Genomic DNA, 25,805 nt, shown 5'->3' with positions numbered 1-25,805 from the left:
TTGTGTCACTGACACCCCCCCGGACGGCGCACGTACTAAGGCTAGGGAAAGCACCCGCTTTCCCTTGGTATGGACGCAGCCTTACAGTTACTTTAAACTCCCTGCAAACATCAACTATTCAACTGATATGGTATATGTTGCATTCTTAGTCTTTTTGTTTTACAATTTTTATGAACTCATAACATCAGCACACATGGCTCTTAGAATTGCATAAGTAGGGAGTTTGTAATTGACATTTTTTTTCTTTGTCTCCCTCCCTTCCATTGCCATGAGTGCAGTGTGCTGTAGTTGTCTCCCTTGCTCTGGTGCTTAATGAATCCCTGTAGATAGAGATTATCACTATACTTGTTGCTAGGGAACATGAAGACAAACTGAACATGACTTAAGGACTTGCAGTAGTTTGGCACAAAGAGGAACTGAACCTTGGTGAACAAACTGCATTTGTTACAGGGTTAAAAGTGATGCCTTTAAAATAACTTGACCATTCTTAATTGCTAATGCTTTCCAGGTAACCAGATGTTTTTGGTGTGTTTATACAATCTTTATCTCATCCTCTTGATTAAGAGAACTGCTTTGTTTTTCTTGCCTGTTTGGTTGTCCTGTAAAGTCTAGTTTGTGGGGTGGGGAGGAGGGGAGGTTGGACATTGAGTGAGGCAACAGTTGATGGCTGATGTGGCAGGAGCAAGGCCAGAGGAAAGACAGCCATTGTCTGGCAAAATAAAAGTATTTTCTCTGTGACTGTATCAGGAGATCCAAGATGCCAACTGCACTCCCGGCTATAAACTGGCTCCCCCCCTCCCCTTAAATCCGCAATCCCACCTTGGACTATAGTGTATTATTGTTGGTGGTTCGTTGAAGGCGTTACAACTGGGTGATTGCCTTTCGACTGACACCTGTATTTAGACGTTGGTTTGTAGGCATGGACGCACAGTAACGGCAACTGGTGTCTTTCGAGTATCTGCTTGATGCCCCTTGTCTGCTAATGTATAGATCATTTTTTGTTCCCCCAGAAAAGTACAGTTGGTTTTGGCAATATTTTACTTTCCCCCAATCTGCCTTCTCAATAGTTTCACCCAACATAAAAGCTGTTGGGATATGATACATTTAGTCCAGTTGTCATGCATGCTACAGCAGTAATTGCTTGTAATGCACAATGGTTCCAACTATTCATTTTAATAAGTTTCTGCCAGTAGGAAGTGTCCTTGTGGTGAAACTACTGATCTCTAAAACTGGAGATACTTTAATAAGGCCTAATTGGCATTATTTAACATTGGGTATTGCACTAATGGGTTGTGGAAACAAATGTATGAATTCTGCTGTGCTCATCTAAATTCAACATGGCTTCAAAGTCTTCATTTCAAGTCCAAAGTTGGTCATCATTGTTGGAATTAATTTGCCAACAAGATCACATTTGTCAGATTTCCTTCCTTTCAAACATATTACATCTTATCACTCAGGAAGTTTTGCTACAAGATTTTCTACTTCAGTCTCCGCTGGCAAAATTGGAACATCCATATGGTCTACCCACACCTATTTTGCCTGTCTAATCATGCTTGCTTTGATTTTTTTTTACTTTGCTATATTTAGTTCTGTTTGTCAGACTTTATTTATTGACTTCTATAGTCTTGTAGCATCTTTTTAAGTTTGCCAGGGACAGTTTGAAAGTAGAGCGTGGCACAGCCACTGACGAAGGCTGGTCTCAACTGTTTATGGCTGATTGTCCTGTCTAAAACATTTTTAATATTCTAACCTTTATTTTTGGTAAATGAAGAAAAAAATAATTGATTTTGGGAGGTGGGGGGGTGACAGCAGCTGAACTAAGCAGAGTTGATTCCTGGCTCTAATTCAGGGATGGCAAAATTCTGAGCACCTAAAATGTATCCCCTGGCGGCTGTGCTGTGCGCAATGGTGATTGACCTGTCAATCAAAGCTGCCACCGGCAACCTCACTCCCCAATCACATCAGAGCCACATCTGGCACGCTGGGACGGTCGTCGGCGGTGAATGACAGGTCACCCCCCCCCCCCAACAAGATGATGGCTCCTAATACTTCCAGTGTTGTAGGGTCCTGTAGATGGGAAAGGTACATTGGTATCCTGTGGAGTGAACACATTTTCTATTGATTTTAGGCCAGGGTTGTTAAAACCATTGTATTAGACAGGGGGCATTTGGTGGTAGCACATCCTGTTACAGGCGTGTGCAGTTTCCATTTTTATTTTGCTACAAAATTATAGTAGTGAATTAAAAATGTATTGGATAGATGGGTGTATCTGGCCTGAGAATAGTCCCAATTCAAAAATGCTGTTTTCCCATCTCAACAAATGTACACTTTTATCCATCAATAAAAACAATTGCAATTAAAAATTAACAAAGATCAGTACATTATTATTCAAGCAACATTGGAATTTAACACTCAGGACCCCAAATGAATAGGATAACACACTGTTTTACAAAACTCGTAAAACCAGTAGGCGGAAATAAAGTTAGTTTTCTATGATTTGGGAGCAGTTTCAACCCTTTTTGGAGTATTTAATAATTTCTCTTGTAATTATGGCTCTCATGTCAATCACAGTTCTTTAATTCCTCTATCTTGTCTAAAAGTAGCTGCATCTCTTCATTGGCTCTAATGAGTTTGTAAAGAAGTTTTAATGGAAACCTGTCTGGATGTACCATGCAGAGCATAGAAGTTAACAATGTACACAATATTTTCATCAGTGACAGTATTGCTCAGTTTCCATACTAGACGTATGTGTACATTTTTGTGCTTGACAAATTTAAATTCCAGGCATTTGCGTTGGCAAGTAGAATACTGCTTATTGACATGTTTATATACAAGTGGTTTAGTGGACACAGCTGTTGGTAAAAGCATATGAAGATTAAAATATTTTAATGTACGCAACGTATAAAATATGAATTTTCATTATCTAAGCTTCCAGCTCCTGGCACAACCAGAAAAAAAGGGATTTTAATTAAAAAAAAAAAAAAAAAAAAAAGATTTTGTTGAAACTATAACTAAACAGGTGTAGGTAGGTGTTCAGTACATATTAAACATTTTAGTTTGGTGCCACAAAGATCTCCTTAAGATAAATGTGCTGGTGGATTGCAATGGATTTGTAATTCTACCATTTTCTAGAGTGGAACAGTACAAGGCTGTCTGTAATAAGCATTGAGGTATTGGTTGAGTGGTCCACTGAAGATGCTGTCCCACTTAAGGCAAAATTGATGTAGTAATCCTCTATGAATAAAGAGGCTGTACAAAAGCTCTCAAGACAGGTGACATCTTGTTCTCTAAAGCTATGATGAACTCTTTTTGGCACATTGGCCTAACATTGTAAAAACCTGCAAGAGCTTGTAGCTAAAAAAACTAAACCGATTTGTGGGGTTTGCACTAGATTTCATGTCGGCTTCACTACTGAAAGACCCTAAAAAGCTTACCCTACAGCAGGGAATTGATTTAATGTTGGTTTTGTTGGCGGTGGCAAGTAATCGGAAAAATGGATTGGTCTAATTTCTAGTCTTGGCAATTCTCTCTAGGTTACGTTTTGTGTTTTCTCGACTCTTAAACTAAACACTGCACTCTCATGGGATTGTTTAAATATGGGATTGTTTAAATTTTGGAGAAAAAAAAGTTTGAGATTTTTAATGATCAGTGTGAACACTTCACTGGGACTGCTTTGGATTGTGTGCACTTCAGCACTGTTCCTGCAGGTGTTTTTTTATTTTTTTATTTTTTTTTATTATTTAAATAGAAAGTTTATAGCACACAGGGAAAAGTGATCCTTGAAGGTAAGGGATTATTGCTAACCTCTGGGACAGAGGTAAGGGTAGTTGACGCTATCACGTTTACATTGGCTGCTGAGTCTTAAAGCTGCAGTTCAGTCTTTTTTTTTTTTTTTTTTTTTTTTTTTTACATTTATTTTTTTACTTCAATAGTTTCATGTGTGCAATCTCTAATTAGCTAAAGAACAGTATAGCTGCACGTCAATTCGTTTTCCATGTATTGGTAGGTCGAAATTTGGTGACATATTAAAAGCTGGGATTTGTTTATAATCTGCTTGACTGGCAGTGGAAGCTCATGAATATTCATGAGCATTCCTGCACTGACAAGTGCTAGAGGGAGGGTAGTGCTGACAAAGGGGTGTGCCAGAGCTTGTGACAGGACATGAAGGGGCAGTGCCTTAGCAAATGGCTGTTAAAATAGAATACAAGAAAATTGGTCTTTCAAAGTTGTTTTTTTAAAAACAGAAAATGCTAAAAGTATTTTTTCTTACTACAGAACTGATTAATTAAAAAAAAAACCACACATGCAGGATATTGACTGAACTGCAGCTTTAAGGCTTTATTACACTGCAAGTAACCAGCTATCGGTGAAACGACTCATGGCTGATAATACTGTAATACAGTTCAATATACTTATGACAGTAATATTGTGATAAGAAATTACAATACAAGTGTATTGTCCAAGTCTAGACTTGCCAAGTATGGGACACTGCAGTCCTGTGCTCACTGCAAAAGAGTTGGCAGTTGATATTTTGTCCTGTATAAGCTTTCCGAGTGGGTAGTGTGAGTGTTTGGCATTGAGCTGTGTAAAGTAATGTGTTAACTGATTTTCTTGCATTTTCTTTGTATACGTTGTTTTTTTTTTTTTTTTTGCGACTTGCCAACAGTTCCTGCACCAGTTGTCTCTAATAAAACAAGATATCCATCTAAACTTGCATCATGTATGATGGCTGTTAAAAAAATATATTGGTAATACTGCCATTATAGTCACAAGAATATAAATATTCCCACTACTTTAAGGAGGCATTCCGACATGTATAAAAAATATATTCATAAATACCAAGGTCTGTATGTATTGTCTCCCACTAGAACAGATAGTAAAAATACTTTATTGATATAATAACGACGTAAGTGAAACCTATTTTCAGTGCATTAAATCCCCAAGATGGCTGCTATAGTATACCATATTAGCACATGGTTATGAATCCATCAAATAGTATGAAATAGTGTAGAGGTGTGCTAGATAATTATTTCACTGATTGGAGTAGAAGCTAATTTACTACAAACATGGACCGGAAATGCAAACACTCCTAGTTAATGTTAAAAGCGCTGGACATGTTTAGCATGGGGTACAATTGTTATAACTGTTATGTCCATACGTACGTTTCATGTGGTTGCCCACACTTCTCCCACTCCCTTCCCCCCCCCCCCGACGTAGTGTGGGCACAACATACGAAACATACGTAGAGATTTTATGACTGTGGCGTTTTTTAGTAGATACCGGTGACTTCTAAGATTCTCCAGTGGTGATCAGGTCATATTGCGGTATTGTTTACCTATTATACCAATTTTCTGTTACTATAAACTGAGCGGTTTAATCACTCGTGACTGCAGCTCAGGTTATATGAGAGTTTGCATACTTAATGCGCTTTGCCACCCGGATGCAACATTGTTGCTTATTTACTACAATGTGTCTATTGTTACAACATTCTACTTGGTGTTCACTTAATCTGAAAACTAGTTGGGTCCATCCATCCGTTACCAATAAAAATTTGAATATTTTTTTTATTTTTTTTAATCTATTCAAATCTTTATTGGAGACAGACACACACACCAGCATGGTGGTGCAGGCGGCCGGGGAAACAAAGTGAGGTGATTCGGAGCCAAGCTCAGACCGCATTAAAAGCGGATCCGCGTTGTAGCGAATCACGCTATAACTGGGTTGAGCTCTATATCTATATATTGTAGCAATTTTGGAGGAGTGGATGATCATAAGACCAGTAGTTTAATACTGCCACTACCAGAAGTCCAGATACTGAGCACTACAGAATTTGCATTCATGTTCTTTTGACTTCTGGAAGCACCTCTTAACTCTAGCTGATCCCTCTTCTACACAGTCTAGCATGCAGTGTTCTCTGAATCGAATGTATTATGAAGTTTAGAGGAGTGTAAGCTGAAATAATGTAACCATTTAATCTGCATTAGGAGCTACTTGCACTCGCACTATCAACATCCTCCACAATGGTGGGTTTATGCAAATATATTAAATCGTATTGAAAAAGTATGTATATATTTCGATCTAAAACTGTGTTTTTTATATATATCAAGCATCCCAATAGCCTGCCCTCATGGCAAATGTCCCACACTCAGTCACTCCTACCACCCATTGTGACCAACCACTGCCATCTACAGCACTTACTCCCTCACCTGCTGTCTCTGTAAGTTTCCCATTAAACCTCTTAGATTGTAAGCTCTTCGGGGCAGGGATTTCCTTTCCTATTGTCTGATTTTGCTGCACTTATTGTATAATTATAATTCCCTGTACTGTATTCTTTGTGAAGCGCTGAGTACACTTTTGGCGCTATATAAATAAAGACATACAATACAATATATCTCTATCCCTTCCTCTCCCGACATCTGTTTGATACTGCACCACATACGCTGTTGGGTGGACCTATTTATTGTGTTTGGCTCAATAAATGAGTTGGTTATTTCAAATCCGTTTGTGCCCTGCGTTCCTTCAGCTACTACTTGCATTGGATTGATTACAGGCTATCATTCAAGCACAGGAGAACTGGTAATTGTATCATTTATTATACTCTTTAGGTGTGCAGCATTTATTTCATATACTTGGGTGGGCCTACAACACATTGCTGTAACCATTTGCCATGAATATAATTACAAGTTTTGCTACAGACTTACCGCATAAATAAATGCCAAGTGTATTCTAGTCCCTTGCCAACACAAGCGACCAAACATTTGGAAGTGCTTTTAATGTATGAATGAAACTGAGCTTAAATGTTTATATACTAAATGCACCACTGTCTTTTTCAGCTTCAACAAGAGCCCTGGAGTTGGAAACACCCAATCCGAAAAAGCTTGAAAGGGCTCAAGGCGATAAAGTGACTTTGGCGTGCAAATTTGTTACGGGTTTACAAGATACTGGAACATTAGACATTGAATGGGCATTACTGCCAGCAGACAGTCAACAATCCGATCAACCGGTATGTGTCAAAATAATCATTTAATATTGGCTACATTTAAAGTACAGAAGCTCTAAAACAGGAATATGTATGTATTTGTGTATATATCAGCCTTAAACTCCAGAGTGACAAATGACAGACTTTTTAAAGCAGGGGAGCAGTGTTCAAATACAGGCATAACCCGGTTTAAGGACACTCACTTTAAGTACACTCGCGAGTAAGGACATATCGCCCAATAGGCAAACAGCAACTCACGCATGCGCCGGTCAGCACGTCCTGAACAGTAATACCGGCTCCCTACCTGTACCTATGATGGCGCAAGCGGGGAGACTATAGAGCCTGTTACACATGCGTTATTTACATCAGTTATGCACGTATATGACGATTGCAGTACAGTACATGCATCAATAAGTGGGGAAAAGGTAGTGCTTCACTTTAAGTACATTTTCACTTTACATACATGCTCCGGTCCCATTGCGTACGTTAATGCGGGATATGCCTGTACAGTGTGTGGGCTCACTTCCCTCCCCCCCCCCCCACTCTACACACAACTTTTTAGGTGAGCACGGTATAGGGCAGGGGTGAGCAAACTTTTTATGCCGAGTCCCTGTTATCATCCATGAAATTTCTCAGGCCCCCCCCTGCCTGATGTAATCAAAATCACATGAAAAAAAAAAACAACAACCTTTATGGAACGGTATACAATGTAAATACAAATATGTCTAAATACCTATTTCAACAGATCGCGCTTGCAAAATTAGGCTCATGTCCACGCTGCCGCTGAGAGTGGTGACATCACCAACTCTCAAAGCATGAGCACAGGGTGTCCTGCATAATTTTGCAAACACGAGCGGAGGTGTGTGTGTGTGTGTGTGTGTGTGTGTGTGTGTGTGTGCATTGACTGCTGCTGAGCACGCATCACAACCAACACAATCAAAACACACAATCAATCACAAAACACTCAATCACAGCCGACACAGACACAACACACACACATACTCACTAACACACAATCACAACACACACACCCAATCATAAGTCGCACACCTTCACCTTGGGGAGGAAGTACTACTGTAGGCATGCTCCTGTCCCCCATACTGCTGAAAACTGGGGCGGGTAACACAGGAGGAGGGGGATGACTGGGTGCAGGGAAGGAAAGCCCTGCCCCTGCAGCAAGGCCCCACCCCATCAGCAAGCAGCAGCATGGAGCTTTTGGCCGCCCATGCACAGCTCTGCTCGCCCCCAGGTTTCACCGCACGCTGCCTGCAACCCCCCCCCCCCCTAAATCTTGCGCACCGCTGCATTAACTCATTAGAAATGGCATTAAAGCAGCAGTTCAAGGTGCCAGATAAAAAACAAAAAAAATCTCCATTCAATATGTGCATCAATACAATCTGCACACTGACAAGTGATTAGCTAAGTTGCTGATCGATCTGTTCTCCTGTGATCGATCGGCGAAGATTCGGCTCGGGGTTTCACTAAATCAGTGCTGCAGAAGAGTACCCAAGATGCAAAGTTCTGTGTGGAAGATCATGTGACCAGGCAGGCACTAGATTCACTTGGTGCACGGCTAGAGAGGGCAAAAGGGGTGTGCCAGAGCCTGTCTCAGAAAAGAAAGGGGATGTGACTTTGTAAATGGTTGCTATAGAAACAAAAATGCTTGTTGCATTAGAATACATTAAAAAATGTTTTAAAAAATGGTACAAGTATTCTCCGTACAAAACTGATTTATTAAAAAAAAAAACACGCATGTAGGATATTGCTTGAACTGCAGCTTTGAGTTGAACTAAAACATAAAAAAAAACAGTCCTTGTCTAGTACTACAGAACTGATCTTTATTTTTAAAAAAATCATGTTTTGCTACTTTAAACTAATTCTCCTGCCATTGGCCAAACACAACCTCAAATGGTGATGTCTGAATCCATTTGCCTGTATATAGAAGTGTCTCTCTTTAAACTGGTCTATCTAAAATGATTTCTTTGGCCTGTGTGACTGCTGTTCTGTATGCATTGTATAAAGTACACGCTTTTCGGGATGGCTCCCCAAAAAGTCCCATTTAAATTAAGGCTTCCACGTAGAGCAATATATATTAATGCAGGAAAACACATTTGTGGTTGACATCTTCCTATTTTTTAGTCAGTGCTGTCTTTCCACCCCCATTCTTCTTCCGATGCCACGTTCTCTCTTCCCCAGTGTGCATGTTGCTCCTGTCATTCTCTCTTCCCCCCCGCCCCCCAAATCACAAGAGATTGGGTAAATATTGTAGAAACACTAAAGTATTGTAACGAGTGCTTACCACAATCAGGACGGGACCACGAGGCTGAGGTGGGGATGTTTGAATACACCGACCTCCAACCGCGAGACCGCATCCGGAGTGCAGAGTAAAGTCGTGTAGCTGGGTCAGGATAGGTGAGATCAGAATGGTCGTATATACTCGCCGTGGTCAGGAATTGGAGAAGTCGGATAGTCGTGTGGTGCTGGGATCCAGGAGTAGAGAAGGTAGAAGTCCAATAGCAAGCCGAGGTCACGGGTCAGAGGCGGAGGTCCAGATACAAGCCGAGGTCAAAACAGGAACAGGATACGCAAGACAAGACTGCAAGGTGTTTGAGGCAAACACAAGTACATAAACAAGATTTATGCTCTGCCAGTTAGTTTGAGGACAGGCTGAGTATTTAATGGTAAGGCAGCACACAGTGTAAGGTAACGAATGAAACCCGCCCCCTAGACATATGCAGTCCACTGATAGGCAGGGGTGGGGAGAAGTGCAGGTGAATAGAAATTGGAGATGGGGTTAACCCCTCGTGTGCCCATGGTAGTGCGGTACCTGCACGTGGCGCACCTTACTCATGACTTCACGGGGCGGAGCTGGAGTGAGTTCCGTGCGGTGTCCCCCCAGCCTAGTAGAGCGGCATACGGCAGCCGCTTTGTCACGGTGGCGGGGCTTAAGCATGGGACGTGCGGTGTCCCACAACCTAGTAATGAGGTGCGCATCACCCGTCCCGCCACGGGGTATGTCCCGGGAGCGGAGCCAATGGGCAATCCTTACAGTAATCCCCCCCCCCCCCCCATTCAGGGATGGCCTCCGGACTTCCCAGGGATGGTTTAGAGGGGCACTTGAGAACACTCTTCGGGGCCGAAACCCCTCCAATGAACCAGGTACTGGATGTTACCACGGGAGAGCCTGAAGTCCAAGACAGCCTGTACTTCGTACTCCTGCTGTCCCTCGACCAAGAGGGGTTCAGGCGGTGCCCCTGAAGACTGAGGGTTCTGTATGAAAGGTTTGAGAAGAGATGAATGGAACACAGAGGGGATTTTCATTGAGGCTGGCAACCGAAGGCGGTAGGCCACTGGGTTGACTGTTTCGATCACAGGAAATGGTCCAATATACCTGGGTGCCAATTTAGCTGTGGAAACCTTTTAAACGGATATTTATTGTAGACAGCCAAACCTTTTTGTCCCGGGTTGTACGCAGGTGTTTCGCGACTATGTCGGTCGGCCTGCCTTTTCTGCAGACTGTTTATATATAATTATTATTATTATTTTTTTTTAAACAGTCTCTGCAGAAAAGGCAGGCCGACCGACATAGTCGCGAAACACCTGCGTACAACCCGGGACAAAAAGATTTGGATGTCTACAATAAATATCCGTTTAAAAGGTTCCCACAGCTAAATTGGCACCCAGGTATATATGAGCTATGGCTAGAGATAGATAGATATATCTATCTAGCCTTAACTCTTATTCAGGCAACTGGTTATTTCAGTTTTCTTTACATTTGTCTTCAGTATATACGTAATTGTTGGCATAATGTTTTTTGTTTTTTTCTCCCCTAAATCAAAATCTGTCTCCTATCATTTTTTTTAGTTGGTACATGAATATGTTGTATTCAAGCTTAGGGGTGTTTTCTTTCCTCTGGCTTATCTCTTCGGTCACTGTTCTGCATTTATTGTACAGCCAGAGCAGCTTCTTCCATCTTTTATTGACTCTGTGATAAGGACAAGTTGAATAAGGGTTAAGCAAACACTTGATTACATGTTAATAACAAAGGTTTGACAGATATGTTAAGGAAAGGCAGTTAGACTGTTAAATGCTTGAAAACATATTTTCTGGCTAGTTGCAAAGAATTGTTTCCTAATTAAAAAAATATATATATTTGTTTAAACTTTCAGTTGGAGCCCCTGCATTATATATTATATTATATTTTAAATTATTCCAGCTTTTGGATGATTTTCAGATTGAAGGAGAGCTTTGGGGATTGCTGCTTTAATAGCAAGAACATAGAGAATTGTGAACTTTCTTTTCTCCCATTTCTTCTGGTTTCCAACTTATTAATAATGATAATAATAATAGCAGGTTCTTGTATAGCGCTGCTAGTTTTACATATCGATTTAGAGAAATTTCACAGGCATATGTTCCTGCCCCGTGGAGTTTACAATCTATGTTTTTGGTGCCTGAGGCACAAGGAGATAAAGTGACTTGCCCAAGGTCACAAGGAGCCTACACCAGGAATTGAACCAGGTTCCTCTGCGCCAGTCAGTATTTTTACTCACTGAGCCACTCCCTCTCCCATGATTTCATGATGTCTAAATAAATGTTATCCAATGTGATTCCTATCCAGCTGTAAATCCAGAAGTTCGTTCTTCATGTAACATTATACTTTTTTTGTTTTTTTGGTACAGATCATTATGTTCAATGGAGACCAAGTATTTGAAGGCCATGAACGACTGAAAAACAGAGTGCACTTTACTTCTTCTGATCCCAAAACTGGAGATGCATCAATAGAAATTATTAACTTACAATCATCAGACAGTGGTACATATCAATGCAGCGTGAAGAAGCTCCCTGGTAGGCTAAACAGCAAGATTGTGCTGGCGGTGTATGGTAAGTTGCCATTTATTTCACGTCCACAGACCTATAATATTAAAATATAACCTATGAACAGGTTTATTAGGTAACCTATTTGATTCAAATCACTATAATAATATATGTATATGTGTTTATCTTACCGTTTAAACCTGAAATTCAATCATGACTATATCTGATCAGGGCTAACTAAGCACGTTTGATTAACGCAAAATATTTACTAAAGTATTAACATAGTGCATAATATTTCATGGTAAAACCTTACATGCCCTCATGTACGGGAGCTGAAAGATTTGTTTATAATTTTCACTGCCAAGGCAGTTTTCCAGAATATTAAGATTTTGCAATAACCTTTTTCCTACAGTCCTGTGGTGTATCCTAGAAAGCCACATACGGTTTTATTTGGTGTTGGTCCCAAGTGAATATTTGATACAGTAATGACTGCAACAATTTCATTACCTTGGAAAAACGTATTGGCATTTTAAGATTCTTTGCCAGGCAGTTTGTAACATGGTTGTCAAAGTTGTGTGGATGAGCCACATTACACAACATATACTGTAACCCATAATTTTGTCCCTTGGACAAATGTTTGCATTTCCTTTGTTCACATGAGAAAGTGGAGAGACCCAAAGTAGCGTTTTGAGGTACGATTTTAAACTTAAACCAAAAAATCCCAGTGGTTAATGGAGGGATCGCGTGTGTGTGGTGTGAATTCTGAGAGACTGTCCTCATTAGGGCAATAAATGATAGCTTCTGGTCAACACAGAAAATCGCAGCCTTATTCTGTGAAGGCTGAAATTAGGTGAACAAAATATTGTAAGCATTATCGTGTGATATTGCAGAATTTGCAATTCTTACAGCTGCGGCGGATGCCTGTTTGCCAATAAAAATTGAGACAGTGTCGTCGTTGTATCCACCCCCCCCCGCCCCCCCCCCCCCTCAAGGCTGACATAGCAATTCTGCAATGTATATTCCACTATATTGATCTGAAATGTTGAACATGTGATTTCGGTTCTGCCGTTTAAAACTGAATGAACATTCATAACCGCTGCTTGATCTCTAGCGGGAGACCCTGCAGCCAGCCCTGCTCATAGAGTGGGATAAGTATAAACTGTTGCCATATTTTATTTTATCCCACTCCAGAGACACTATTTTTGAGGTCCTGCTTATGAAAGAACTGCACAATTGAGGTTACTAAAAGTTTTTCTGGGGACTTTAGAACTTTCTGGGCAACATCTAGCTTGGCTCTGGCACTTCATTTAGCACTGTTTGCTGCTATTATAATTTTTCATGTTATGCACTTTCGATTATTATTATTTTTTTTTTTTTTTTTTGTAATCTGCATGAGGTAACATTTACCTACATTACCTATTACATACTTGGCACAATTACCTTGATTACATTTTTGTAACATAAATATTCCCATTAATAATAAACTATTTTCAATTAGTGACTTCATATTTTGAATGCTTGGATTACTATTTAAAAAAAAAAAATTATTATGATAATGACCCCAGAAGTTTGGCCCCGACTGGAACTTAATAATATTTTTATGTTCCAGTCAGGGCCAGGTTTTTGTTTTTTCTTGCTTAGGAAGAACTACCCTATTTCTTTGGGGTTTTAATATACCCTGTTTTTTTTTTTTTTTAAACTTTGAGCGACCTCTTATTTAGGCTGATGCACTACTTTCTCATGTAATTACAGTAACTAAATGATGCACCCAGTCACAATTTACATTTTCGTTAAGTAGAGTGCCAGATGTATCCTGGGGTGTCACTCTGAACGTTCATACAAAGATATTGGATTTCTCCTTCCTGTGTCCGATTTTTAAAAGACACTTGGATTATTTGGCACCAGTGTAGGAGTGCACCTTTTGCCTCCCTTATTTTCCCCTTACAAATATAGGGATATCCTACATTAGCATGCATTGCCTTACCACATTTTTAATGGTAACCTCCTTTTTTGCAGATTGATAAGGTGCTTCTGGAATCTTCTTAAATACATGGTGTAAAAAACACCTATTTCATGAGGTTGATTTTTATTTTATTTTTTCACAAGACCCCCTCAAGAAAAATGTAACCCTCAAATGTGGAAATATCCGTGATTGAGAACTTTGGCCACTCTAGCCATGGTGCATATTTAGATGTAGGGATAACATTTTGTTTTTGAACATTTGTCACTCTGAATCCCCTCAACACCAAATAAATTGAATTGTGGGTGTTTTTTCACAATCTAAAGGTAAATTGCATTTGCAATCCCCAGATGAAGAGGGCGAGCAATGGGTGATCAGGGAGGGCAGTTATTCTGGTGGTGGTCTCGCCGCCTACCAATAAGGGTTTTTTTTTTTTTTTTTTAAATGAACTACAGAGCAAGATGAGGTAGTCTCCTTAGTGTTTCCTTTTCTTTAGTGATCAGTTATGGTCCTCAGGCATCCTTGGTCATTTTAAGGAGCCAATGCAACTGGTTGGTTCAAGATTTAAAGCCCTACTTGGCTGACCTAGGTGCCAGTCCTTGGTACATTTAGAAACGTCCTCAGGGCAGTGTTAAAGGTTTTTTATTTTAATGGTTTGCCCTTGTCTTGCAGTTAAGCCAGCAAAAACAAGATGCTACGTTGAAGGAGCGCAGGAAATTGGGAAGGACCTCAGTCTGAAATGTGAATCAAAAGAAGGCACTATCCCTCTCCTATACACCTGGGGAAAGCTCACTGGCAAAGAGCAGCTTCCACCAACTTCATCGTTTGGTACAGATTGTATAATATTTGTTACTTTAATGCTTGGTTTGAAGTTAATGCAGTAAAATAAAAACTGATCACTTTATAATCAGCTATACACTTGGTGCACAAAATGTAACTTTTATTAAGGGTACAGATGTTGCACAATTGCCAGAGTGCATTTGTAACTACTCCTTTTTTTTTTTTTTTTTAATACCGCATAGATACAAATACTGGTGTTCTCTCTGTGAAAAATGCTTCTCAAGAGTACAGTGGCACCTACAGATGTATATCGCAAAACAGGGTCGGTACTGATGAATGCCTCGTCATGCTGAATGTAGCTCCCCGTGAGTATTTGTTCTGCTTTTCCTGTTTTTGCTTGCTTGTTTAGCTGGGTTTACCTCCCTTATTGGTCAATGGAGCACACTGTACAATTGCATCAAAGTCCCGGGAACTGTAAACCTTTATTCTGAATGTTTGGGTAGGCCAGAAGTAGCCAATTTCTTAAGTATTATTTGGTTGATAATAGAAATATTTATGTAAACTACAGTAATTTGTTCAATATAGAAGACATTGCGTAAACAATAGTTCCGCCTATTTGTTCTTTCCAGATTTTGTAAAACATGCAGCTTTTTTCAATTGTAATTTCTCATACATTGGCATTACGGTGTAATTTCAGTATTTTTTTCACTTTAGCACCCCCACACATCTTGTAAATCCTTATCCTAGGTTTTATTTTTATTTTTTACAAATTGCTACAATAAGATCCAACTAGTTTATCCAGCCAATAATGACATGGTTGATATCATTTTTTTTTTTTTTTTTTAAATCGATCATTTAGAGGTGTGGACGTAAAATAAATACATTTTCTCAAATCTTACAAATATAACCAACAAGCCATTAAACTTGAAAATAAACTGTTGGAATATTTTAAATTGTCAACAAAATGTGCCAGAGAGACCTTAAATGCACTGCAGATATAAGGGAACCACCATAGATTTGCATCTGTATACCAGTGCACCTATGAAACGTTTCTTCCAAAAACTATTGTCAAAAATTTAAGTGCCTAACAAACAACGTAGTGCGAGTGATTGATTGGTCCAGTCCTCGCAAAGTCAGGGCATTGTGACGTCTCATAAGTTTATAATAAACCTTCTGCGTAATACGTTGGCGATGGAACTATGGCAGAGCTTATGCCACTTTCAGTAAGAAATAAGGTATGGAACTAAAATGTAATAAAAATAAACTCTATTTCATTCTTTTTGTAGCTTCAAATATAGCTGGAAAAGTTGCTGGTGCAATCATAGGAACTCTTCTAGGTCTTGCAGTCTTGGGACTAGTGATCTTTTGTTGCTGCAAAAAACAAAAAGAGAAGAAATATGAGCAAGAAGTGCAACATGAGATCAAGTAAGAACCTTTTTTCCTATAATCAAAGATTCAGTGTTGGTTAATCTTAATCGCATAAAACTGTAAACTATCTACCTTGGTGTGGAGATAGTAATTATTATTTTTTTTAAATTATATAAATACAACAAAATCCTGGGCAAGATGCTGTGGGATTGCACCTTATCGTGAGTTAGGCTAAGGCCCCGCTCCCTCAGTCAGTGCACCCGCACTGCATGCAGGCAGCGCGCTGAGAGGCAATTGACCGCTACCTGTGGTCTGTAGGGAGCGGGGGGGTGGGGGGGAGTGGGGCGTGATTTGAACGGAGGGCTCTCGTGCTGTCATACCCCCCCCTGTCGGTCCCTCTCTCACTCCCGGAACCCCTCGCACTCTGAAGCCACACACAGAGGGAAGTACACACACCGGCACTCGCACACTCACACACAGGCACTCCTACACACAAAGGCAAATACACACAGGGGGGGGGGGGATTGGAGCAGGGGGGGAATCGGAAGGGGGATCGAAGCGGAAGGGGGAAATAGGATTGGCTGCTGGGATCTAATCCGTGATTGGTTCCCTTGCGTGTCACGTGACGCGACACTCGCCGAAACCACAAGCTTGTAGCTCCGGCTGGCTGACGTGTCACAGCACGAAGTCAGCCACGCTGGAAGGAGCCAGCGGGGACATCCAGAACGGAGACTAGGAGCTGGTGGCCCGCGGCCGCGCGCCGCCGGCCGCAGCGAGACCAAAGCCGTACACATTTTGCCATGGGGTGTCTTTTGAGTGCCCTAAGATGGGTGCGGTGGAGGAGGCCCATGTCAGAAGTGGCACCGTAGAGGTGTTCTACTGATGCCCCATAGGGGAGTTTGCGACACCTGCTCTGAGCAGAAACCACAATTGGAAGGCGAGGTGGTCCTCCGTTCCTAGTGTAGGGGCAGATTGTGGTCATGTGATCACTTAGGGATCACATCCTGCAAGGTCATGGGCCATGCTCCATACCTTCTGGCACCAAAAGGGTAACTTTCTTAGTGGAGGTCCTTTACAAACCAATTAGAATTCCTAATTTGTAACAAACACTAGACGTTTACTTTATTTAGTAGTACTCCAGTTTTGTGTGATGTCATGGTTTTCAAAAAGATTATGCACAAGCAACTCCCCTCAACCCACCACACCGCCTGTAGCTTTACTGGCTCTTTGATATAGAGAGGTTGGGCTTGAGATAGAGGAAATAATTTCTGAATAAACGCTGAGTGGCCAGGAGAAATTATGCCTAATTTCCAAGGTGAGACAAATCTTGGCTGTAAGCATAGTTCTTTTGGTTTTAAGGAATTTAACTCTTAAATATTTTTTTGTGAACCGAGTTATAGCAAATTTTAAACCACTTACCTTCATGAAATTTTTGCTTACCCTGTGTATTTGGAAAATACGAAGATAGAAACAGTTAATAGAGTACTCCTACTTTCTAATAAAACATTCTAACCCTTTGCATTGTATTCTACAGAGAGGATGTTGCTCCACCTAAAAGCCGCAGTTCAACTGCTCGCAGTTACATTGGGAGCAATCATTCCTCCTTGGGCTCTTTGTCTCCTTCAAACATGGAAGGGTATTCCAAGTCTCGGTACAATCCGGTTCCAAGTGATGAGCATGAACGCCCCTCAAGCCAAGCACCAAACTTCATACCACCCAAGGTAGCTGGTCCAAATCTAAGTAGAATGGGAGCTATTGCTGTCATGATTCCAGCACAAAACAAGGATGGCTCAATTGTGTAAAATTTGCTCAAATGTTCATCTAAGGTCTCCCTGTGTGTGTGTGTGTGTGTGTGTGTGTGTGTGTGTGTGTGTGTGTGTGTGTGTGTGTGTGTGTTTCCCTTCTCCTTTCTTCCCTTAAGTATGAATGCTGAAATTGTCCTTTTTGAGACAAGTCGGCTTCATTATTTGCAGATGCTACTGGATACACACAGCAGATCCTGCTTTGCAGTTCTGTTTTGGTTTTTTTCCCACTCATTTCAAATAACGAAGATTGAAAATTGAATTAATTAATCAGAACTCGAATACCTCTGATAACTAAAAAAAATGTGTATGAGCAGTTAATATTTCAGAAAAACATTTAAAATATTTTGATCTTGAGGTTTGTGATACTATTGGATCAGTGTGAATAATGAAAAACGCACCCTAACATTTCCATAAGGGATTAATGTGACATTGGAATCTCATGTACACCTATAAATAACTGTCCTGTGAGGAATGGTAGTGTACAAAGGCAAATGTTTCTAGAATTGATGCCTCTATTAATAGTCTGTTCTAGAACATTTTATTGTATAGATGTGTTCAGAAGGGTAACTGATGCTTTAGCCATATAATGTACAACCAAAATGTTTTGTTTATTATTTTTGCTGCAGTGCTAGTTTTGAGTTGGTAGGTGTGTACTGGCTTTTGCATGGGCCTCATGCACTGGTTTCCTGGGAAGTAACGATCTATTGTGACGAAGCATGCAGTTACTGTACCTTATAAGAAGCAAGTGTTGCTAACCCATCAACCTAATTTACATATGTACAAAAATACAGTAATATCAGTTTACACACGCACCTTGCAGTCTCGTCCTCCTTGTCTTTCTACATGTCGTCTTGCTGGATGGAGGTACACTGGTCTCATTGAGAAGCATTCAAATAACTCCACACTAATGTAAGTGTGCCCTTATGACACTTCCTACAAACTGTTGTGACACTGATCTTGTATGACAAAGATACCAGAGTTCACTAGTGAAGGGTTGTCCTAAAACCATGTACTGTACGTGCCACTGTAGAAATGCCAGGCTTTTCCATTGCTAAATTATCTTTTGCTGCAGCATATTGATGGGGAAAGTGTGTGGCAATTAAAATTCTGATGTTGATGTCTTGTGTGTAGGGGAACTTATGTTTCCGAATCTGTGCCTTTTTTAAAACACATCTTACACAGGAATGTATCTTTATAACCAACTGTGTGCCTACATTTCTCTGAGGAAGGTGCTTTAAATATGAAGGCACTGTCTTCAAAATGTGTGTTTTTTTTGTTTTTTGTTTTTTAATCTTTCATCCCTTTCTAAATATTTTCTTTGTCAAAGCCATTCTCATACTCGTGGAAACATGAAATAACAGATAAACTTTTTGAAGTGACTTTGTATCCTTTCTCTGCGATTACGCAGAATAGCAAATACAGACACTCCTAATGAATAAAGAATTAGCCAGACAAAAACACAACTCTAAATGTCTGCATAATGTGCCAGAGTATGATGGTGGCTTCACTGTGTATTGCTTTACTCTTTATGAGTTTGACATTATTTATCCACCGTTTGAGGTAATTTGTAATGAATTAGCAGTATTTTAAAATGTTAGTCTTTTTGAAGGAATGTCAAACTTGTAAATTTGTAAAATATGTCCAATAACCTACTGTGGGAGGTTTGTTTTCTGTAACTAACCTTTTTTGTAGATTCAGATGAGACCAAATATGCTGGTTACTCTTGTTACAAATCCTTTTTAGTGCTCCAATTGTAAATTGTTTTGGATGCTTTAAAAATAAAGTTGACATAAACTTTTGGCCCTTTAATTAATTGCTTGTTAATCTCCTACAGTCAATATGTAAATACAATGAATTTATTTATCGTTTAAAACTCTTAAGTGTACAGTATGTGGGTAGTGATAATGGCAATTGTGACATGCATTTCAAACACCAACTATACATAGATTTCATTACAATTCAATTAAATGAACTTGAATATATCTTTGTAGTACAATCACTTTTTAAAAAAAAAACATTGTAATGAATAGGCCTTCATAAAATATAACATTTCCTACTGGTCATTCTGTTCAAACATGCACAAAGCTTACATTTTTATAGCTTTCCTAACCAATCTGATTAACACGTTTAATTTTCTTAACTTACACAAAGGGCTTTCTGACTTGTAATATTTTTTTTGTAGTTGTGTAATTTCTGTACTTTTGAAAATAAAAAAAAAATAGTGAAAACCAGATTTGTCTGTTTCAGCCTTTTTTTCTAACTGGAGCCTGGTATTTCTGACTTTTCTATGAAAATTGTTAAACACTAACCAAACTTTATACTGTTTCTCATGTTGGGTTCACCACTTTGAAAAATCAATTTACATGATTTCTTTTCATGAACAATCAGAGCAATAAATAAAAACCTTTTTTGTTTTTGCACATTTTATTTAATTGATTTTCACTGAGCAAAAATAATTCAAGTATTTGGACAAAGGTGAAAAAGGAAAATGTGACAATACCACAAATTAGGTTTATTTTTCTTTATTTAAAATCAAGGTGTTACTTGTTTCTGTGTGTGAATAAATTCACTAGTATTCATTATTTACATACTGCTGCTTTTAACACACTTCCCCAGATAATTTGTTGCCAATATTCCCAGCAGTTTGAGCTGCAAACTGTAAAAATAGATACGGTTATCGTAGGAATACATTGAAGCCGCGTTACACTGACTGAAGGATTGATTGAGATTGAAAGCCGCTATTTGGTGAACCCAGGGAAGCAGGATCTTTGCTGATCCATTTTATGGGAGACCAAATCGATCTGCAGCTTAGGTAATTGGTTTTCAAAAAATGTAATTAAAGGCTGCATATATTTAAAAAAAAATAATAAGTGTGTGTGTATTGCTTCTAATTTATTGGTATTGTAGACATACAAAGTTCAAATATGGCGTGTCCTAATAATAAATGATTCCATGGATCTAGGCTACAAACTTAGGGCAATGACCTCCCAAAAGTAGTATTTTCAGAAATTACCAGTGCCATGCGCTATCTCCAGAATTTAGTTGGAGCTTGAAGTTTAATTCATGTCTTAGGCTGCGCTTTATAGTGATAGCGACGCGACGTTGCGTCAAAACAAATGCATTTTCGCTGTCGCTTATAGTGGACGAGACAGCCGGTGCTACCAAAAATCTGGTAGTCAGTGGTATTTGATTTTTGAAGAGATGGTCTCCACATGTGATCACGGAGCTTCTCCGCCCGTCTGCCTTCCCCCTTGCTGACGTCCCCGGCCTTGTAGCCAGCGACGTCTCCCAAACATTAATTATATATTCGCAGCAAATGAGAGAGTTGGGAAGATTAGAAGATACAAACTCTTCTATGTCTATGTTAAACTGTTTAGAAGCCCTATTTATAAGGGAAGATGTTTACGAAGGGGGTGCTGAAAATGTAGACTGTATATAAATTAGCAGTGGGGGTAAAAGTACAGAAAAAACCTTTTAGGGATATGCTGTAAATACGTCACATATCCGAGATTAGAGAAGCCAACATACTTTTACAAATGCAGAAGGTGTCAAAACTACAGTGACCCACAATCATCCAATATGTTTTTAATAATGGGTGATCTTTAATTATCTGAACCATGGAATGGAGCAATTGAATTAGCAGTATAATTAAAGAACTTTTGGGTGTGCATAAAGATTATTTATTACATGATCCAAATTATTGAGGAACCAACCAGGGGGAGACGCATTATTGAATTTGGTAATATGAAAACATTGTAGAAGTAATAACAAATATTAGCATTGGGGTACATTTTGGGAGACCATGGTCCCCATTTAAAATTCTAAAGAAACATGGGTTAAAAATAAATAAATTACAATCTTAGACAAGGAAACAAGTCTAAACCAAGGTGGCTAACAAACATGAATGGAAATGCTGATCAGGCATTTAGATACACAAAGTGTTCTTAAGACGCTATGGTCCATAATAACCAAACCCTTACATTTAATAGTGAATGACTCATGGCCACACACTAGGTACATCAAGATTGGCGTAAAGCTGATGTGGTGACTATAATTAACAATGGAGCTAGATCACTACCCGGAAATTGGACTTATAAGACTAACGGCAATAGTGGGGAAACTGCTTTTAAGTATGGGATAATATTCAGGAACCCCTGATGGACAACAAAATTAATAGGAATGGCATGGATTTATGAAGGGTAGTACATGCCAAACTTACATTTGTTTATTTGAGGAGGTAAGTAGGAATTTAGAGCAGGGTAATGCAGTTGATGTGGTCTACTTGGATTTTGCAGAGGCATTTTGATAGTGCTGCACAAGGTTGGTGTATAAAATAAAGGAAATTGGTCTGGGTAAAAATATTTGCACCTGTATTGAAAACTTGTTGAAGGCTAGACAGAGTTAACAAATGGAATCTTTCCAGGTTGGGCTAAATTTGTACCTCAAGGATCAGTTCTGGGACCCCTGCTTTTTAACTTGTTTATTAATGACTGTTGGTGAGTTAATGACTGATGGTTGGTATAGAGGGCAAAGTCACCATCTTTGCTGATGACACTAAATTGTGTAAGGTAGTAAAATCAGAGCAGGGTATAATTTACTCTCCAGAAGGACTTGTATAGACTGTTAACTTGGGCAGGTAAATGGCAGGTGAGGTTTAATACAGATAAATGTAGGGTTATGCTTTTGGGAAACCAGAATAAGCAGGCTATTTACAGATTAAATGGGGCAAATAGGATCTTATCTTGCATTAAACGGGGAATGGATGAAAGGGAAATAAGCATAATTATGCCCCTCCATAAAGACCACTCCTTGAATATGGAGTACAGTTTTGGGCACCATTCTATAAGAAAGACGAGATGTAATTTGGAAAAGTGCACAGAAGAGACAATAAAGGGGATGAAAAATATGACTTATGAGGACAGGCTAGCAAATTTTAGATTTGTTTACATTAGAAAAGAGGCACCCTAAGAGGGGATATAACTATATATACAAATATAGTCGGGGTTCAAAAGAACTATTCATCCCAAGGGCATTACAAATGATACCGGGTCATCCCTTTAAGGTTGGAGGAAGGCAATTCCACCAGCAACAAAGGAGAGGGTTCTTCAGGGCAGTTAAATGTGGAATTCATTACCCACAGAGACACTCATGGCACATACAATAGATATCTTCAACAAAAAAAGTTGGACTTTTTTTTTTTTTAATATGGAAAGATATACCAAAAAAAGTAAACATGGGAAGGATGTTGATCCAGGGAGAAATCTGGATTGCCATTATTAGTCAGGAAGAATATTTTATTTTTTTTCCCCTTCTGAGATCATTGGATAATGTTTGACTGGGGGTTGTTTTTTTTTTTTTTTGTCTGCCTTCCCCATTATCAATGTATAACAATTGTCTCACACTGAATGACCTTAAGTTTTAGCTTTGACTTGCACAATAATGGGCTATCACAAGATACAATTATCTGCAGTGAGCTAATGTTATGCAGTCTGCTCTGGACAAAGATGTCTCATACAATCTAATTGTAGTTGAATAAAGGATAATTTGGTTTTGTACAACTACAGCATATAAAAAAATGTGAGTTTAATGTTTTTGCTATAAAATAACCTACCCTGCTTTGTTTTGCGTATAATGCAATCTGTCTTCGATATCAATAGCAGCATGTAAAAGCATTACAATAGTTGAATTAATGGATAATTCATAATGTGAATGTTCTAAAATCTAGTTATACAGATATAAGTTGACAATGTTCATAATTGTATGACACTACCGATTTGTTCTTTTACAATGATTCCACATATTGTATATACAAAAACGGAGTATATATATGTATATGTGTATATATACACTTCAATAAAGTGCATCTAGATCTATACTTTTTTATTTATTTTTTCCTTACAAATGTTAAAAGCCATTTGGCTCCATGTTTGTTTATAAGAAATATTTTTTGAATGTCTGTGGGGTGGAAACCCCAAACATTCATGTAATCACAACTTTTTTTGTTTTCTGCAGTTTTTAAATCCGCTCTTTTATGTATGTAAAAAATGTATTATCCCTGGGGGTGTCCAAGCCATCCCTGTTCCATGGCTGCAGACGCTCTCCGATTTCATTATTAAGTATCATTTATTATACATTGGTTTTTACCATCACTAACCACTTGGTTAGTTTATGGTTGTGTAAATTTAAGTTAGATTGTAGTAGCGCACTTCCCCCTCCTCCTTTTTTTCACTTTTATGTATGTGGAGTTTTTTTTTGTTTGTTTTGTTTCCTCGTGCACACAAATGGGGGAGTTGGCACCTTCTACTTTGGGGTAAGACCACCCTACCAACTTAGAGACCTCTGAGACTAGCACTTTAGTTATTTTTGGTTCAACCTACCCCACTGTTGCCTCATTGATGTCCTTTTTTCAGGCAGCTCACACAGCTGCCATGCCCCCGGTTAGGTGCCGCCAGGGGGGACCGGGCTCAGCAGGATTCCCCTGCTAGTGGGGAACTCGCGACATGGCCGCCCGCGCCAACGAGCGCAGCGGGACCGAGGCCTTATCAGAGGCTGGGGAGTCACTGGGCTCTGTTGGGATAGATATTTGAAAGTAAAGGTTGCAGAAGGGAGGTATGAAATACTGGGTGTATTTTCCAAAACGCAGGTAATTGAAAACTGTAGGCTACAGGATTACTCCTCTTAATAGAAAAGGGACCGAAAAATTTGGGAGCGAACTTCCTTGGGGAATTTCTCACAGGTAAATCCTTAATGGAAAGCCACAAGTTGTTGCCCAGTTTGTACGGGCCTCTGATGACAATCAGCAAATTCTTATCTAGTTTGTGCTTGGTTCAATTGTACCAACAATCCCTGATCTCCCTGCAGTGCAGCCAAAAGGAAGCATTTTAGGATGATAGGTGGGGTAACAAAATATAGATTATAATCAGTCATAAAGTTGTTCTAAGCAAATGTAGCCGTAGGTAAAATAAAAGTAGTCTAGTCGGATTGGTATGTATTTGTAAAACAGAGGCGATACTGTTATGTCTGATACATATGCTCAGTCTGCCCATTGGACTGAGGGTGGTATCCAGAAGATCAAGCTTGCTGAATCTGTAGCAGTTGACACATCTTGGATCAAAACTGGGGAAAATATCCTTTATCGGTAATGAGAGAATAGGTGTGTGCTCCAGAGTGTAATTTTTTTTTTATAAATAATGTCATTTTAAAAAGTGCAAGCTGAGGTGTACACCCTCAAACACCTCCCTCACCTTAAATGGCAATGATACCAGATCAAGGAATTCTCTGAGCAGCCACAGTCCCAGAGTGCAAGGCTAAGCAAAGTCTCTCTGTCTCATGCAGTGCTTTGCCAGTGTCCGCAGCAACAACTCTGCCCTCTGCTCAGCTTGCCAGGTGCCACCGCAGACGTCAACGTAATAACAGGAATGAACGTAACCCAACGCGGTTTGTCGCACAACACGTCACTTCTTTAGGGCGATGACCTAATCTGATTCAGTGTTTAAAAAAACATCCTGGTTGCTTGGCAACAGCTGCAGGGCACCACCAGGCAATTAATAGAAATAGGTGCTAGAACAAAACAGTGCTTTCCTATCACCTTGACTGAAACACAGCTAATTGCATAGGTCTAAACATGCGAGGTGCAATTGACACATAACTAGATTGAATTGACAATACTGCTTCTACAATAATATGACAATAACAGAGCTGTACATGAAAAATAAAATTAATGGAAAAGTAATAGCACACAGCCTAGAACAGTATAAAAGATCAAATCAAAACTTTCAAATCTAAAAACAGCTATTCGATGATGAGACTAAAAAAAAAAAAAAAAAAAAAAATGTACACGTCGCCATATCTATACATTCTAGATATTCATTATACCAGAATGCTGGAGTTAATACATTCATTGAAGGCATCAAGGGAAAGAGTACCTAAACTATATATCCAATGGGATTCTCTCATATAGGGGAAGTTGAACCTATAACATCTCAAGGTGGTGGAGGGGGATATGAGCAAGTCCCATAACCTTCAAGTGTTTGGGGGTCCCTATTGTGACAAGGTATAAAGTGTCTGTGGACACCGATGTGATGCAATTGATTATGCT

At 39.4% G+C, this 25,805-nt stretch overlaps 1 protein-coding gene across 3 annotated transcripts in view; it reads left to right on the top strand.

Annotated features, from left to right (window-relative positions):
• CXADR (CXADR cell adhesion molecule) overlaps nucleotides 1-25,805 on the top strand; it is a 52,614-nt gene that overhangs the window by 20,935 nt on the left and 5,874 nt on the right. For 2 of the 3 annotated variants that reach the window (XM_075593961.1, XM_075593960.1), the window contains 6 exons: nucleotides 6,834-7,003; nucleotides 11,659-11,860; nucleotides 14,427-14,582; nucleotides 14,777-14,899; nucleotides 15,821-15,959; nucleotides 17,437-19,938. In XM_075593961.1, the coding sequence (XP_075450076.1) occupies nucleotides 6,834-7,003; nucleotides 11,659-11,860; nucleotides 14,427-14,582; nucleotides 14,777-14,899; nucleotides 15,821-15,959; nucleotides 17,437-17,704 (1,058 nt within the window). In that variant the 3' untranslated portion in view covers nucleotides 17,705-19,938. Of the gene's footprint in view, nucleotides 1-6,833; nucleotides 7,004-11,658; nucleotides 11,861-14,426; nucleotides 14,583-14,776; nucleotides 14,900-15,820; nucleotides 15,960-17,436; nucleotides 19,939-25,805 lie in introns of those variants that run through there. The other variant, XM_075593962.1, reaches the window with a different exon arrangement.

Source organism: Ascaphus truei, chromosome 3 (genome assembly GCF_040206685.1).
Source record: "Ascaphus truei isolate aAscTru1 chromosome 3, aAscTru1.hap1, whole genome shotgun sequence".
NCBI lineage: Eukaryota > Metazoa > Chordata > Amphibia > Anura > Ascaphidae > Ascaphus > Ascaphus truei.
Note: the sequence above shows the minus strand (reverse complement) of the source record. Positions and strands in the feature narration are given on the sequence as shown.